This window comes from Lissotriton helveticus, chromosome 11, assembly GCF_964261635.1.
Source record: "Lissotriton helveticus chromosome 11, aLisHel1.1, whole genome shotgun sequence".
In the NCBI taxonomy this organism is placed as follows: domain Eukaryota; kingdom Metazoa; phylum Chordata; class Amphibia; order Caudata; family Salamandridae; genus Lissotriton; species Lissotriton helveticus.
In genome coordinates, this window is record NC_136072.1 from 910035795 (window position 1) to 910052708 (window position 16914).

Sequence of the window (16914 nt, forward strand, 5' to 3'; positions counted from 1 at the left end):
AGATTATTGTATCCTAACAAATCGCCTTCAGGAAATAGGGATATCAGGCACACCCTTGCACTCATCAGGTCCTTTTTTGTCAAATCGGGAACAATTTGTGGAAGTGGAGAGTCTCAAGTCACACTGCTTCAGGCTCCCGTGCCACAGGGCTCATCATTGAGCCCTACCCTATTTAATGTATATGTCCCACCTCTGTCCCGATTGATTAAAACTCACGGCTTTGAGCTGGTGTCATACGCAGATGGCACACAGAACATTGTTTCTATCTAAAGTAAAAATTGCAACACTGCCCACAACTTTAATGACTGTATGAGACATGTAAGCAGCTGGATGGCAGAGAACTACTTCAAATTAAATTCACACAAAACCGAAGTTCTACTTTTTGGTAGAGATGCATCCTTCTGGTCCACAGAATGGTGGCCGGCGGAGCTGGGCACTCTTCCTATACCAGCTACCAAGGCCAAAAATCTTGGGGTCATTTTTTACACTACTCTATCCTTTTCCCATCATGTGTAGATGCTCACCTCATCTACCTTCTTCACTCTGAAACTTCTGAGGAAACTCTTTCCGTTTATACCACCAGAACTACAGAAAACAGTGGTGTAGCACTGGTTCAGTCTAAGCTTGATTATTGTAACGGGCTTCTGGTCGGGGCAAACAAGTCAGTACTGGTGAAACTGCAGGTACTCCAAAACCCTGCAGCTCAGTTGCTCTTTGGCATATCCAAATATTCATCAGCCAAACATGCCCTCAACACTCTTCACTGGTTACCTATGGAGAAGCAAATTAAGTTTAAGGCACTCTGTATCGCCTTCAAAGCGCTACATAATCTAGGTCCGGTCTATCTGACAAATTGCTTCCAATGGTATATTTCACCACGCACCCTTCGGTCCGCCTCTCTGAAGTTGGTGAAAGTACTAAATTTCCGACTCCAGGGATGGGGCGGAAAAAACTTTATAACCATCACAACTAGATGGTGGAATGAGCTACCAATAAAACAAAAATTCACCAGACCTGCTCTCCTTCAGAAAGGGCCTAAAGACTTGGCTATATACCTTATAGCCTACTTTCAGTCCCAGAGCCCTCAGCCAAACCTTGGTGCGTTTGTGTGTTTAGTTGCCAAGCTCCTAGACACCCTAGGGTAGTACTGCACTATATAAATATATAATATACAAAATAAAATAATACCCTCTATGAAATTATTTAATGTTATTTAATTTCAAGAGTAGAATTACTAGGGTCATGGAGGAGTTCAATAATTATCAGAAAATATGCATTGTCTTAAAACAGGAACTTTCCATTTTGTGAGGGTTTTTGGACTAAGATGATGCAAATAAACCTTTAAATATGAGAGGAGAGGGCAGAGTGAAAAGAGACCAGAGATTGAGCTTTAGATTATGGCTTTTACCTCAAATCCATGGCTCAGCTAGCAGGTTGAGGGTGCTAAGAAGGAAATGGGCGGGCAGAGAGTAGAGGCATGGGGAGCCAGAGGTACAGGGTTTCAGATGATGTGATTCTTGAGGAACAGAGTTATCCTATTCTGCAGCTGCACCATGGAGAAGATATCTACTTCAGAAACTGTGCATTAATTCTAAGATGGACATCAGAACCTGGTGCATATGGTGCTAAATGCCCAGCTCTCTAAAGGATAAGAAGGCTCAGCAGGCATTGTAGAAATAGACTGAGACACCCAAACAGAGAAAGGTAAGGCATATCCTGACAACTGTTGCTTTTTATTCCAGTCAGTAGATTCTCATCCAATGCCCATAAGTGTCTAGATTAGCCGCAGGTCTATTCAGGGAAACCCAATGTGCTGGTGGAAGGATTAATGCTCACAGGGTGGAAGGGGTGGGGTGGAAGAGGTGAGAGGACGGTAGGGTACACCAGGGCTGTTTAAGTGGCGAGAGATAGGTAAGGAGATATCTTCTGTATGGCAATAACAACAGAATATATTATCATCATTCAAAGCTCCCCACATAAGGAAGCTAGTGCTCCAAGGGTATTTCCTTAGTGTTCCGTGCTGATGTGGTAATAATAGCAAGGGAAGGTTACATATTATTGGTCCTAAGAAGTCTGACCTCAATAAGGTCAGAAAATTCGGAAGACCTTTTGTGAGTTACTAAATTATATAAAATAGTAAGAGAAAATACTACTGACAAAGCACAGGAGAAGTTTGTGGAATTTCCAGCACTATGCACTGTAGCTGGAGGGCATGACGAAGAGGATGGACAATGCAGACAAGTGCTAAAGAAGGCTTTGATTTAGAAGTAAGCTCAAGCATCAAGTTGCTTCAAATGCTCACTTCCAAAAAAGACCAAACATTGGTAGCCATCTCGGTCACAATAAGACTAACACAAGAGAAGAGCTCGGGTTAGTTGGGAACTGTGTTAGTGATCTGAAAATAGACAGGTGTAAGATAAGAGATCATATTAGCTGCAAACAAAGAAGTAGATGAGTTATGACAGGAAGCACTCTGAAATTCCATGCTGTATCAAAGAGAAGGAAATATAGAAACTTAAGGAGTTTGTTGGTTGGGAAGGCCAAGCATACACTTAACAGACAATCAAGCTGAAACTCCATCCAAAAGACAAAACCTATAAACTTACATGTGTGGAAGCTAAAGAGAAATTAATTGATAAAATCAAATCTGGAGAAATTGTGGTCTTTTACATTTCGAGACCGCATGCTTGGAGAGAACACACCGATGGGAGCAAATACTATCCCAATAGTCCAACATACTTTCTGTTACAGTGTTATACAAATATACATACAGATCTACAGTATGTATTGTGCCAGGAGAATTTTGTGTTTGCTTATGGTCTGCGCTAGTGGCAGTTGTATGGAATGGATCCTTCCCCTCCCCCCCACCTTGTTTCTGCACTGCAGTCATATTCTCTTTACGGAAAAGGAAAGTTTTGCCTGTAATGTTTATTAGTAATGATTTGAGAGCCATGTAGATGGATTGATGCTCCAGCATGTTGATGTGCATTTTTTGCTGTTGTGAGGTCTTAAGTCCCTGAACCACAAGGTCCTTCATATGAGCACCCCACCCCATGAGTGATGCATCAGTTGTGACTGTCACCTTTGGGATAGGGTACTTGAAGGATCTTTCCTTCAGTATGTTTGAGGTGTTCTACTAATGTAGTGCCTGATGGACCTTGGGTGAAACCAACACTAGATCTTCCATGGCCACCCCCGCGTGTGACCACTGCGATGCTAAACACTCTTGGAGAGGTCTCATGTATAGTCTTGCATGTGATACTATTGCTATCCATGATCCCATTATCCCCAATAGGTGTATAACTGTTTTGACTGGTCGGTAACGATGTGGCTGAAAAAGACCCTGTTGGTTATCGAGATTGAGAACCCTTTGTGGATTGGGGTAAGCTGTTTCTGATACTGAATTGAATACAACTCCTAGGTATAGTTATACCTGGAGAGGGTGGAGATGCAATTTTGTTGCACTGATAGATTAACCTAATTGGTGAAGTAGGTTTATTGTGTTTTGAGTGTCTATTAGACATTTGGCTTTGGTTGGACACTTGATCAGACAGTCATCGCGATATGGAAAGCCATGTATGTTTTCTTTCCATAATCTTGCTGCTACTACAGCTAAGGATTTTGTGAACACCCTTGGGGCTGTTGTCACCCTAAAAGGTAGCCCTTTGATTTGATAATGACGTTCAATTACCACAAACCATAGGTATTTGCGGTGTGCTGAGTGGATTGAAATGTGGAAGTAAGCGCCCTTCATGTCTAATGCAGTCATAAAGTCGCCTTCCTGCAGTAGCGATATTACATCTTCCAATGTGACCATATGGAAGTGTTGGGATAGTATGTAGCGATTAAATGGTTGCAGTTCCAGAATGGGCCGCAGGGATTAGTCTTTCTTTGGTATGAGGAAATAAAGAGAGTAGACTCCTTTGTTTTGATGTTTGAGTGGGACTTGTTCTATGGCCCCTTTTTGTAGTAACGCCTTTACTTCTTCTTTTAGCAGATGTAGATGTAGATTTAACGTCTCATTTTGGCAGGATATTTGGTGGTTACGGAGCTAATTCTACATAATATCCTTACCTATTTGTAGTACGCATTGATCTGATGTGATGTTTGGCCACAACTGGTGTGTCCACTGACAGTGTCAACAAGTCATTTAGCTAGTAGTGTAGAGGTGCCCCTGTTGGGGGTATCTCTACCTTGGCCCTTGTTTATGTATCCTTAACGACAGTATACATGCCTTTGCTGGTGATACTGCTGTTGCCGATATGTGGTGTTTACTGGGGTAGAGGCTTTTGCTGCCCTTCGCCCCTGGTAATGCCAAAAAGGGATGTTTCTTTTGAGGTGTTGTTTATAAGGCACCCAAGGCTGTATCAGTCTTTTTTATCTTCTTTAATTGTGTGTCCTCAGCAGACCCAAAGAGATTTTCCCCATCGAACGAGACATTAAGAACATGTTGCTGCAACTCTGGTTTGAACCCGGATATGCATAGTCACGCATGTCTATGGAGCACGATTGATGTCCCTTGCAGCAGTATCAGCTCTATCTAGTGCACGTTTGATTGTTGTATTGGATATTTGTCGCCCCTCATTTATGAGATCTTCTCATTTATTTGTATTATTCTGGGAGATGTTGTATTAGATCTCATTCCATGTTGCCCTATTGTATCTGGCAATCTTCCAGTGATTTGCAAGTCTGGCTGATACTCCTTTGCCTGCTGCCTCAATTATTTTGCTTTCTTTATCTGGATGAGGGTGCCTCTCCAGTACCTTGTGCTGCAGTACTTTCCTGGCTGTAGTGACAACAAGGGAATCTGCTGAGTCAGTTGGAGATGTCCTGTATTTTTTTTTCAATGAAAGAGTTAGGACCCTGGATTTGCCTGGGTCTTTGAAGAGGGCTTTGCATACGTTGAGGACAGAGCCAATCAATGGGAGATATTGAATTGTACGCTCTATACGCAAAAGTGTTCCACTAGGAAGTCAGTTGGCTTCCCTGTAGTGTGCATGGGGAGCTTGTGGTACTCTGCCGCTCTTTGGATGACATTGTATTATGAGGATGTGTCATCTGGAGGTGACTTTTTAGTACGTATTGATGGCTCCATATCTGGGTCAGGCAGGACCACATCATAATCATCCCATTGGCCAGGGGTATGTTGGATATCCTGTGTTCTGTATCTCCCCCTCGTCCTCCTCTTGTGAAGAGGGTACTTAGGTTTGTGGTGACTCTGGGAAGCTGAAAGACATCGGACATGTGGCCCTGTGTTCTTGTGACACATTTTTTGGTGGAGGCTGTGGTAAGGATTGTTCCTGAGCCTGCCTCTCAGCATTTTCTTTACACTTTTCCTTCACAAATTGTTGCAGTCCCTCAAAGACAATGCCCTGTTCATCACTTACTCTCTGTTTACAAGTCTTTTGTTTCTTTGGTGCTGGTGGTGTGTCCTCAGAAACTTTGAGTAGCTTGGGAACCCCATGAACAAGACTTTTCATCCCATCAGAAAAGTGTCCTTGTAACTTTCCAGTCCTCAGAAACGAGGTCTGTTTCTATTCAAATGTGCTTGTGCGTTTCCTCGGATTCCATGATTTTCTTGGGGTCACAGGCTGCTTGGTATTCTTCGGTGCCGATGTGTCTGCCGGTGCAGACATCAGCTTCGGTGCCGGTGTCACAGTTGGTGCCAACTTATGCTTTGGTGCTTGTGGCTCAGTTGACATCGACAAAGTGCCGGAACCATCCTCCTGCTGTGGCCTTTTAGCCTGATTGGGATTGAGAGTGTTCTCGTCCCTTCTAGGCTTTGAGCCATCCTCACAGTGTTGGCCTGAGCCCGAGGGCTGTGGGGAACCATGGTGTGGCAGGGGTAGTGGAGGTGAGTGTAAGATTTTCTTTACACAGGGGTCGACTGTACTTCGCTACATGGTTTCGTCTTGACCCTCTGCCCAGATTCAGGTATCAGCCTCGGCGATGTGGGTCCTTCTTCATGCACCAGAGCATGTTCTTCCTTTCCGATTCAACCTCTGTGGAGGTAGTGGGGGCTGGTGAGGACCACTTCACCTCCTTAGCTTTCCACGCCGCTGTCATCCGAGAACTCTTCCTCCACTGCCAGTTTCATGGTGTGCGCCAAGCGTCGATCTCTACAAGTCCAAAGAGTCTCTTTGTTTTTAAATAATGCACAAGCCATGCACATGTCCTCTTTATGCTCCGGAGAGAGGCATAAATGACACGCTTCGTGTGTATCAGAGTGTGCGTATTTGGGCCCTCACAGAGGGAACAGTATGGAAGAGGTCCTTTTTCGTCTCCATCACCCGGAGATGGTCTTTCTCAACAGGTGTGTGTAAACTGGGCACAGGGTAATCAGTACCCAGCTCCTAGAATCCGTGGGTGTTGTCTACTTGATCTCAGGTTGCGTCCATTTTGATCTTACGCCGCAGGAGCGTTGAATCTTGCAGAGCTCTGACGCGGTCAGATCCTGATGTCGGAAAAAAACTTTCTAACACAGGAGCCATGGAACATGCGCAATACCTCGAGGGGGAGGAGAAACAATGCCAATCTTAAAATTTCATTGAGGAAAAACAACTTGCAGAGTCCGGGCCCAACAATTAATGGCAGGAGCATGCATAGCATGAGTATCTGCAGCCAACACATGCTACAAACTGTATATTCTGTATCAGCTTATGGTGTGAAGACAAGAGAGACACATGGTGGAGATGTGTAGTCTTCTCGCCACCATTTAATCAAGTCTTCAGATACGAGCCTGGGTAGTGCCATAGGAATATGCAAAATAAATAAATGAATGAATGAATGAATAACAAAGGAGCATTTGCACTTTAAAAATCACCACAAATAGGCAGAGGTTTGACTTTCGGAAAATCTGTTCGATAAGGAGTAGGTAAAAGCCAGGGAAAATGTATCATTTTTATTGATCTCCAAATGAAGCTCTGGGATTTTTGTAAATCCTTTAAGGAATTAATATAGAAATCTGCAAACCACTATGTATTTTATGGATAACACAAATTAGTAAATCTATAAAAAACAGGCTTATCTCTACTCTTCTGAGACCACTCAAATGTGTTAATCAAGGTTTAGTTGTTCAATAAGTTCTATGGGACCCCTTCATCCCATACAGCTGTTCTTCACAATTGAAACCCCACTTTACTCTTGTTTATACAGATCACAAGCTGAAGGTCTGCTCAAGAGCATGACATCCCAGGGAGGAACCAGAGGTTTCCCCCATCACCGCACCCACCTTCTGCATCTTGGTTCTTCCTGTTGTAGTTCATCCGAAATACAAAGGCGTCCAAGATAAAAGCAACAATGATCGTCATCACCACCTTAGAGAGAGGAAAAAAAGAGGATGAATAAATCCATTGGGAGGGTAAGATGTGGGATTCAGAGCGAAAATAGAAGGGGCAGTGTAGAATTAGAGCTGGCAGAAAAGTGAAGTGTGGGATTCAAACCTCAAACATAATATTTTTTAGGGGAAGGAGGGCTCCTCTCTTTCCATTAAGAGGGACTTCCCTGTCAAGATGAAACTTTATGAAGAAGGCATGCCATGCTTAAGGTGTCCTTCGAACGCTCTTCATTTCCTCCACTTGTAGTCTGTAAAAAGGATCTATGATTAACTAGCCACCACTTTTTTCAGGTTTTTAAAGCATGCCACTCAAAAAGCATATTGGTGGTGTCCACCCTAAACTGACAGCTGAACTGCAGATACAAAGAGTAACTCTTTTCAAACAAAATGGTGTATTATTAAAAAGCCAGATCTTCAAAGCATGGAACACACACAAACATACTGAATTGTTCCATGTGCAAAATATGAAATCTAGCCTTGGAGAGCTTTGATTAAATGGCTCTGTCACCTCTGCTTGACTGAACCGAGATTTGGATATTCTTTCAGATTTCTAAAATGCACCAAGGACAGCATATTTTTCTCATGTAAGAAAGCAGCAGTGTGGGACTTGCTCCTAATGGTTCCTCTTTTAGACTGGACAACTGTGTTCTTTCAAGGCTGAGGTTAGCAGAATGTCATCAGTGACCAAAGACCTTGGAAAAGGGGGCAGTGCACTACAAAAGTGTGCCAAGTCACTAATTCCTGCCCATCACAAAATGCTGCTATCCTAGACAAGCGTACACTGCTCACCACTTGGCAATCTTATCCAGGGTTTATACTAGATCACTTATTAACCTGGATGAACTGCAGGAAGTGAGATATAGCAGTTCTCAAAAAAATACTGAGAATAGTCCCAAGGCGCACAGCCAACCTAAATTAGCCATACCGACTATTTTCCATGAATGAAACAATAGTCATTTTGGGCTCTGTAGGAAACTGGATTTTTGTTTCAGTTGTTCCCCACTTTTGGCCCCCTTTTTAGCTACTAGATGCTGATTTTCGACTCTGGCAGTGCACTGAGGCCTGCTAACCAGACCAGAGTGCCAGTGCTCCTACTCTAAAACAAGGTGAAGTCTAATTTGACTAATGACTTTAGCATCCCGTAAGCCCCTAGTAAATGGTACCCCACGTACCTAGGGAATGGGTGTAAAGAGGGTCCCCAATGGCTGCAGCTTATCTTATGCTACCCTAAGGGACCCAGATACAAATTGCACACAGACTGCCATTACAGGCTGCGTGACATGGTGCAAATCATGAGTGAGAACATGACATGACACTTCTGTGTGTCATGCCAAAGTCACTGCATCTAATATATGTAAGTTACCCCTACAGCAGGCCATTGAGCCCTAAGGCAGGGTGCATTATATTTTATGTGAGGACATATCTGCATGAGCAGATATGCTGCTGTTAAATCTAGTTTAATTACTAGATGTTGCTAGTGAGCAGGGAAGCTATCTTAAGGTATGTACTGGGCAGTTGTCAAAACAAGTTTCCCAACTACATAATGACTTCACTCAAACAAATGGCTCTTGGTATCAAACACCTCATATTAATAAACCCACACTGATTCCAGTGATGGATTTATTAATACATGCACCCAGAGGGTATCTTATAGGTACCCCCTGAACCCTACTAGCCTTCTAGTGTGCTGGCTGACTTGTCCAGTGCAGCCTGCTACCACAGACTAGTTTCTGGCCCCCTAGGTGGTGAGCACCCTGCTCTCAGAACAGAATCAATGCCTGCTCTGGGGAGAGATGTTATCAGCATATCAAGGCAGGGGGCTTCAAATGCCTCTGCTGCCTTTGATATGCGGCCCAATAATTACATATGCTCTCAATAATCGCACCTTCATAACTGAAATGTATCATAGCAAAGTTGAAATGCTCATGGTTTGTTTCATTTATATGGAGTAAGTATTTCTCTTTACCAAACCCTGGTTGACAAATGTCAGAGATTATAGGTTCTGTGGGCTTCATTATGAATGCTCGAATTGAAAGACTTTTTGCTGGTGTAATTTCCTTGAAGCATGCAAAGGACCCCTAAGGTTATGCCGGTTATTTGCTGAATCTCATGGAAGCATTTAATCGACCACATTGATTTAGCTTTTTATGACAATATTCATCATCTCTATTGCTGACCAAGGCATGAACCTGTAAGAAACATGCTTGACTTCAAAACTCGCAAGGTCTCTAGAACATGAGCATTTGCTTTAGTGTCAAAGCCTGTGAGATCTGTCTAAATTAAATGATAGGTCCGCAAGATCAGTCTAACTTTAAATGTTGTTTCCACAGACAAATAGATTCTTATAATATAGTACTGAGAACCTACCTAGAAAGTGCAGGATGATTAAAGGTAATAGAGGAATGAAGTGAAGAAGTGTGCTCTTTACAGGTTTTACATTGTTAGGAGGTCATGCCAAATCGTTTATCAAGATAGAAATGCCTTAGAAACCAATGGCCCTTCAAACCATTTGTAAGTAGATCACACTTTACAATGACTGTCCAGCCTCTATGTTTTCAGAGTAATTTTGAGTGACCCTCTCCTTCCCCCTCACTCTTGAACACTCATATGGAGCATTGGACTGCTTTGCACCCCATGAACGTTTCAAAATATTTTATGAGTGCCGCATCACAAGTACCATGTAAAGTTTTTTATTTAAAAAACCCATTGAATCAGTTATTCCTATTTTGTTCAACATTTTCCTTGTAAAATAAACCCTCGAACCCTCCTGAAGAAAGTCAAACTAGATCGCTTGGTGAATTTCTGGCCAGCTGTTTATGTCCCACCACTATCAAAGTTCAGCAGCTTCAACAGAGCGTGACAGAATGGGACTGTTGCAAAAGTAAAGAATATTTCATTGCTCAAGCCAATGGGTGTGAGGCAGTGGGGAGAAACAGAGACTCAAATTTCCAGATCATTAATCTAAACAACGTTCCTGGCCACACTACCTCACCTGCAAACTGTATCCCATTTTCTTACTATAGTTAGACTTAAAAAGCACACAAAGTGCTTTGGTTTGGGTACAGTGGATGTCCATCATACTACCCATGATATTGGATACATGAAAGGAAGCTTGTTAAGCTCCTCTGGACATAAAAAACAGAATTGAGAAATCAACACTTACCATAGTTACAATGTAGAAAGTCATGAAATAGAGGCGAGCCCAGTGAGAGGTTTGTGATGTCACGCCTTCCTACAACAGAGAAAGAGAACATATTAGACCTGGAATGCAGGAATTAAATAACTGTTATCAACACAGTGCACAAGTTACTACTTGTGTAACGATATATCTGTAAGAGACATTAGTTAGTATTAGATTCCTTACCTTAGAATATCCCCAGGCGTCAGACTGGATCCGGAAATTTTTGCGTAGCAGTACCCTTGCGCGTCGGTAGGCGTCGTCTGCGGCTCCGCGTCAGTCGTCGGCGCCGTGATGACGTCGTCGGAGTACTTAGACGCCGCCTCCGCGTGCTGACATCAATTCTTAGACACAGCTTTTCCGCGCCAGAAACGCAGAGCCATGTTAAAAAGCAACACTGGTGCCATTGAAACTTGGGCCCTGAAAGGGGACAACCCTAACCCTAGATATTGGTTCGCAGAACGGGGAGGATGGGTGGGTCGGTAAGGAATCTAATACTAACTAATGTCTCTTACAGATATATCGTTACACAAGTAGTAACTTGTGCATCTGAAAGAGACACGTTAGTATTAGATTCCTTACCTTAGAATAGATACCCCAGCAATACCAACCCCGGTGGTGGGTCTGCAAACCAATAATCACACCAGAAAATCCCGGAGGACGGAAGGCCAAAGAAGCCATCCCTCCGGACTTGGCTGTCCAGGCAGTAGTGCCTTGCAAACGTGTGCAGCGATGCCCACGTAGCCGCCTGACAGATGTCTTGTAAGGGCACTCCCCTGCCCAGGGCAGTGGTAGTCGCCGTGGCTCGGGTAGAATGAGCCCGCAATCCAGCAGGAGGCTCCTTTCTAGCCAAGGAGTAGCATGCCTGGATACACAGGATGATCCACCGAGAGATGGTCCTCTTGTGCACCGCTTTCCCCTTCTTCGCGCCCACGTAACCAACAAAGAGTTGGTCATCCACCCGGAACTGGCGTGTGCGATCCAAGTAGAATGAGAGCGCACGTTTTGGGTCCAGACGGTGGAGCCGCTCTTCCTCTTTAGAGGGATGCGGTGGCGGGAAGAAGGTTGGCAAGGTGATAGACTGCCCGATGTGGAAGGCCGTGACAACCTTGGGCAGGAAAGAAGGTTTGGTACGCAGCACCACTTTGTCCGGATGGACAGAAAGGAAAGGTGGAGTACAAGAAAGGGCCTGGAGCTCACTCACTCTCCTGGCAGAGGTGATGGCAACCAGGAAAGCAGTCTTCAGAGTTAGAAGGCGTAGAGGACAATTGTGAAGTGGCTCAAAGGGAGCGCACATCAGAAATGTAAGAACCAGGTTCAAGTCCCACTGAGGCATCACAAACGGAACAGGAGGAAACGTGTGTGTGATGCCCTTAAGAAATCTATTAACAATAGGGGACTTGAACAAAGAAGGTTGATCAGGCAGCCTGAGAAAGGCTGAAAGGGCAGAAAGGTAGCCCTTGATAGTGCCTAGAGCAGAGCCCTGCTGGGCAAGAGAAAGAAGGAAGAGAAGGACCTCAGAAAGAGGGGCATTGAGGGGATCCACAGCCTTTGCTGTGCACCATGCCACAAATCTGTTCCACCTGCAGGCGTATACCGACTTTGTGGAGGGACGCCTGGCTGCCAGAATGATGTTACAAACTTCAGGAGGCAAGTCAAATGGCCTCAACTGTCGCCGCTCAATCTCCAAACATGGAGGTGGAGACTGGACAGGTTCGGGTGGAGGACCGTCCCCTGCTGCTGCGACAGAAGGTCCTCCTGAAGAGGCAGACGAACCGGGGGATCGACTGACATACTGAGTAGCTCTGGATACCAGTACCTTCTCGCCCAGTCCGGAGCCACAAGGATGACTTGGGCCCGGTCGCGCTTGATCTTCTTCAGCACTCTGGGCAGAAGTGGTATAGGCGGAAAGGCGTACAACAGACCGCAACTCCACTCGCGACGAAAAGCGTCTCCGAGCGAGTGCCGCCTTGGAAATTCCAACGCGCAGAACTGATGACATTGCGCGTTCTCTTCGGTGGCGAAGGATTAGTTACTTACCTGTAATCCTAGTTCTCTTCCAGGGGTATCCTCATCAAAGTCATAAGCATTAGAATATTCCCGCCCATGCGCGGGACCCCGGAAACAATATATTATATGTGCCCCACATATATATATATAGACATATATATATATAAATATATATATATATATATATATATATATATATATATATATATATATATATATATATATATATAAATAAAAATAAGCAATTGCAGCCAAATAAAACAACAGAGCTGTAATATGCTGTGAAGAATTTCCACCATACAGTGTATTTTGCATTAGAAACATGAGAAACAACACCAATGCTTGTTTAGAAACTGTTTTAATGCTTAAAAAACAGTAGAAATTCTCATAACACACTGTAAACATATACAGCTCCCAGGCTGCATTGCAAATCCCCAGTCTAAAAAGACTGAAAAGCTAACCTGTAGCTGAATGCACTAAAACTGACGCTGTGCCTTTAAGGCACCTCTGCCCCTAGCTTCCCATCATGCCTCAGGGGTTACAGTTAGGTCAGTTGTTCTTTTCGGAGACTGAAAACCAAACCATGGTAATAACAGGTTAAAAACATCTCCGATGTAATAAACAAAGTCCTTTGCCCGGGGAGGCGGGAGGGTTGCTTATGACTTTGATGAGGATACCCCTGGAAGAGAACTAGGATTACAGGTAAGTAACTAATCCTTCTCTTCCAGGGGATCCTCATCAATAGTCATAAGCATTAGAATAGAGTAGCGAGCCTCACCTCATCCCTGCGGGCAAAGGAATCAACAGATAACATTCATATCCGTAGGCCCAAGAATAGGCCTTACTCTACCCAAAAAGGTTTCTCAAGGAGGCTTGCCCTACTTGAGAATCCGCTCTGGAATCAGACTCTAGGCAATAATGCCTTGTAAAGGTATGGACTGATTTCCATGTCGCAGCCTTGCATATTTCTGACATAGGAATGTCATGCAAAAAAGCTATTGTGGCTGCTTTCCCTCTAGTGGAATGAGCTTTGGGTGATTGCAACAAAGGTTTGCCAGCCAGCTGGTATGCTAGTTTAATACAAGAGACAATCCGTCTGGAGATGGATCTTTTGGCTGCTGCAAACCCGGTCCTCATTGCACCATAATTGACAAAGAGTTGGTCTGTCTTTCTGGTGTCCTTCGTTCTTTCTAGGTAAAACTTTAGCACCCGTTTAAGATCTAACGAGTGCAACGACCTCTCAGCTGGGGTCGATGGGTTAGGAAAGAAAGAAGGAAGGGTAATCGTTTGATTTATATGAAAATCCGATACCACCTTTGGAAGGAAAGATGGGTGGAAGGAAAGATGGGTGAGCCCTCATTACCACTCTGTTGTGGTGAAACACAGTGTAAGGTTCCTTGGTGCAGAGTGCTTGTATCTCGCTAACCCTGCGCGCAGAGGTTATTGCCACCAAGAAGGCCGCCTTCCAAGTGAGATGCTGCAAGGAGGCCTTGTGTATAGGCTCAAACGGTGTAGACATCAGACTGGAGAGAACCAGGTTCAACTCCCAGGGAGGAGAAGGATTTCTCACAGGTGGATAGACCTTCTTTAATCCCTGAAGGAAATCCTTCACTACTGGGACCTGAAAAAACGATGTTTGTGTAGGTGATTTTCTGTACACTACTATGGCGGATAAATGAACCCTAATAGAAGCGTATTTCAACCCTGATGTCGCTAAGTATAGGAGGTATGGCAGGACTACCTCTTCTTGTCCTTTGGTGGGATCAAAGCCATGGTCCTTACACCAAATGAAAAATCTTTTCCACTTGAACGCATAAGACGTCCTTGTGGAAGGTCTCTTTGCCTCTCTTAAAATATTCATACATTCCGGAGGCAGATTTAAGTGTCCATATTGCAAGACCTCAGGAGCCATGCAGTCAGGTTCAGCGACGGGAGATTGGGATGCAGGATCCTCCCGTCCATCTTGCTCAGCAGGTCTGGCCTGCACGGCAGACGTCTGTGTGGACACAGCGACAGATGTAACAGATCTGGATACCACCATTGTCGCGGCCAATCCGGAGCAATTAGGATCATGTCCATGCTCGATCTGATGAGCTTGGCCACCACCTTCGGAATCAGTGCCAGAGGGGGAAAAGCATAAGCGAACATTCCTGTCCACTCCAGCAGGAGAGCGTTCCCTTGCGTCCCTGGCCGGTGGAACCTGGACGCGAAGGCGTGGCATTAGGCGTTTTCGTCGTCCGCAAATAAGTCTATGTCTGGACGACCCCAGCAACGGAAGAGTTCTTCGACCACTTCGTCGTTTAGCACCCAGTCTGGCTGATCTTCGAAGTGCCTGCTGAGTGCGTCTGCTTTTGTGTTTAGCTCGCCTGGAAGGTGTACTGCCACCACCGACAGTCCCCGAGCCAGAAGCCAGTGCCAGATTGTCTGGGCCTCCAGAGACAGAGGGCGAGATCGAGTTCCTCCCTGCTTGTTCAGATAGAACATAGTTGTAGTGTTGTCCGTCTGAACCAGGACTTTGTCCGTTGTTATTGCTGGAAAGAACGCTTTGAGCGCCAGATGAACTGCTCGAAGCTCCAGCATGTTGATGTGGTATGTCTGACGGTTGGTCGACCAGCGACCCTGAATCTGAAGATGATCCATGTGAGCACCCCAGCCTTCTAGAGATGCGTCCGTTACCACAGACAGCGAAGGAAGAGGTTGCTGAAAAGGGACTCCCTGCAGGACATTCCGAGGGCGAGTCCACCACTGTATTGAGGTCAGTGCTGCTTGAGACAGGATGATTCGATCCTCCCAATCTCCAGTCGCTTGGTCCCACTGATCCTCCACAGACTCTTGTAGAGGCCGCATCCTCAACCTGGCGTTCGGTATTAGGAAGATGCAGGACGCCATGGAGCCCAACAGAGACGCTACGTCTCGCACCTTTGGACGAGGAACCTGAAGTAACTTTTTGCATTTTTGTCCCATGGAAGATAGTCTCTCTTGCGAAGGAAACGCTCTTCCTAACTTTGTGTCTAGAACTGCTCCCAGATAGTGGATAGTTTGCGTGGGCTGCAGGATCGATTTTTCTGAGTTCACATGGAGGCCGAGCCTGTGTAGCTGTTGGAGACACAGGTGACAGTCTTTGGTGGCTTGACGAGGTGACGAACTCTTCAGGAGCCAGTCGTCTAGATATGGGTACACAAAGAGACCTTTTTTGTGTAGACACGCCGCTACCACTGCCATGCACTTGGTGAAGACCCTTGGTGCGGATTTGAGTCCGAAAGGAAGCACTTTGAACTGATAATGCTTGGATCCTACCAGGAACCTCAAGTACTTTCGATGACCTGGTGTAATAGGAATGTGGAAGTACGCGTCTTGTAAATCCACCGAACACATCCAATCTCCGATTTGTAGATGAGGACATATTTGGTGGAGTGCCAACATGCGAAACTTCTCTTTGACCACCACTTTGTTGAGGAGTCGAAGATCCAAAATCGGTCTGAATTTTCCTTCTTGGTCTTTTTTGGGGACAAGGAAATATCTTGAGTACACTCCTTTCCCCCTTTGGGATAGGGGTACCTCTTCGATTGCGTTTTTCTATAAGAGGACGCTCATTTCCCTTTTGAGGAGCTCTAGTTGGTACGAGCGAGACTTTTTTGGAGGAGTCGGTTGTGGTTTCTTCCTGAAACGTAGCGCATATCCATTGCGCAGTATATTCAGCACCCACCGATCTTTCGTGATGCTGACCCACTCTGCCAGATGTTGTGCAGCACTTCCTCCCACTGGAGTGGGTAACGGTGTCAGAGGAAGCCACTGCTCAGGCCTTGCCTCCTCTAGGTGTGGTAGAGGACTGATGATGTCCGCCTCTACCTCTGCTCGACCTTCCACCTCTGTATTGTGGCTTTCCTTGTGGCTTGTTTTGAGACCATTGAGGGGTTTGAACCCTCTGTTGGCCTCCCCGGTTTTTGTTGGTCTTGAAGCGTCGTTTGAACGGTGCTTTCTGTTTTTCCAGACCTACTGCCTTTACTGTGTCTAACTCAGTCTTCATACGGGCCATTTCCTGATCGGCATGCTCCCCGAAGAGTGAAGATCCGGAAAAAGGCAGATTGAGGATGCGCTGCTGTGCATCTGGTTTGAGCCCAGTTAAACGCAGCCAAGAGGATCTCCTCGCACATATCCCATGTGAATAGTTATGTCCAGCTAGAAGGGCGTTATCTGCTGATGAACTAATCATTTGGTTTGCCACCAAACAGCCCTCCGTCACTGTCTCCTCAAAGTCCTTCTGGTCCTCCTTGGGCAATTTCCCTTTGAATCGTTCCATGGAGTCCCATAGGGCCCTATCGTACCTTCCCAGAAGGGCTGATGCACTAGAGACTTTCAGGGATGAAGCTGCTGTGCTGCATACCTTGCG

General features: G+C 45.2%; 1 protein-coding gene across 2 annotated transcripts in view; it reads right to left on the bottom strand.

The window, feature by feature from the left end:
• TPCN1 (two pore segment channel 1) overlaps positions 1 to 16914 on the bottom strand; it is a 280704-nt gene that overhangs the window by 12089 nt on the left and 251701 nt on the right. For both annotated transcript variants that reach the window (XM_078667151.1, XM_078667150.1), the window contains 2 exons: positions 10500 to 10568; positions 7232 to 7316 (listed from right to left, as the gene is read on the bottom strand). In XM_078667151.1, coding sequence (XP_078523277.1) covers positions 7232 to 7316; positions 10500 to 10568 — 154 coding nt within the window. The remainder of the gene's footprint in view (positions 1 to 7231; positions 7317 to 10499; positions 10569 to 16914) is intronic.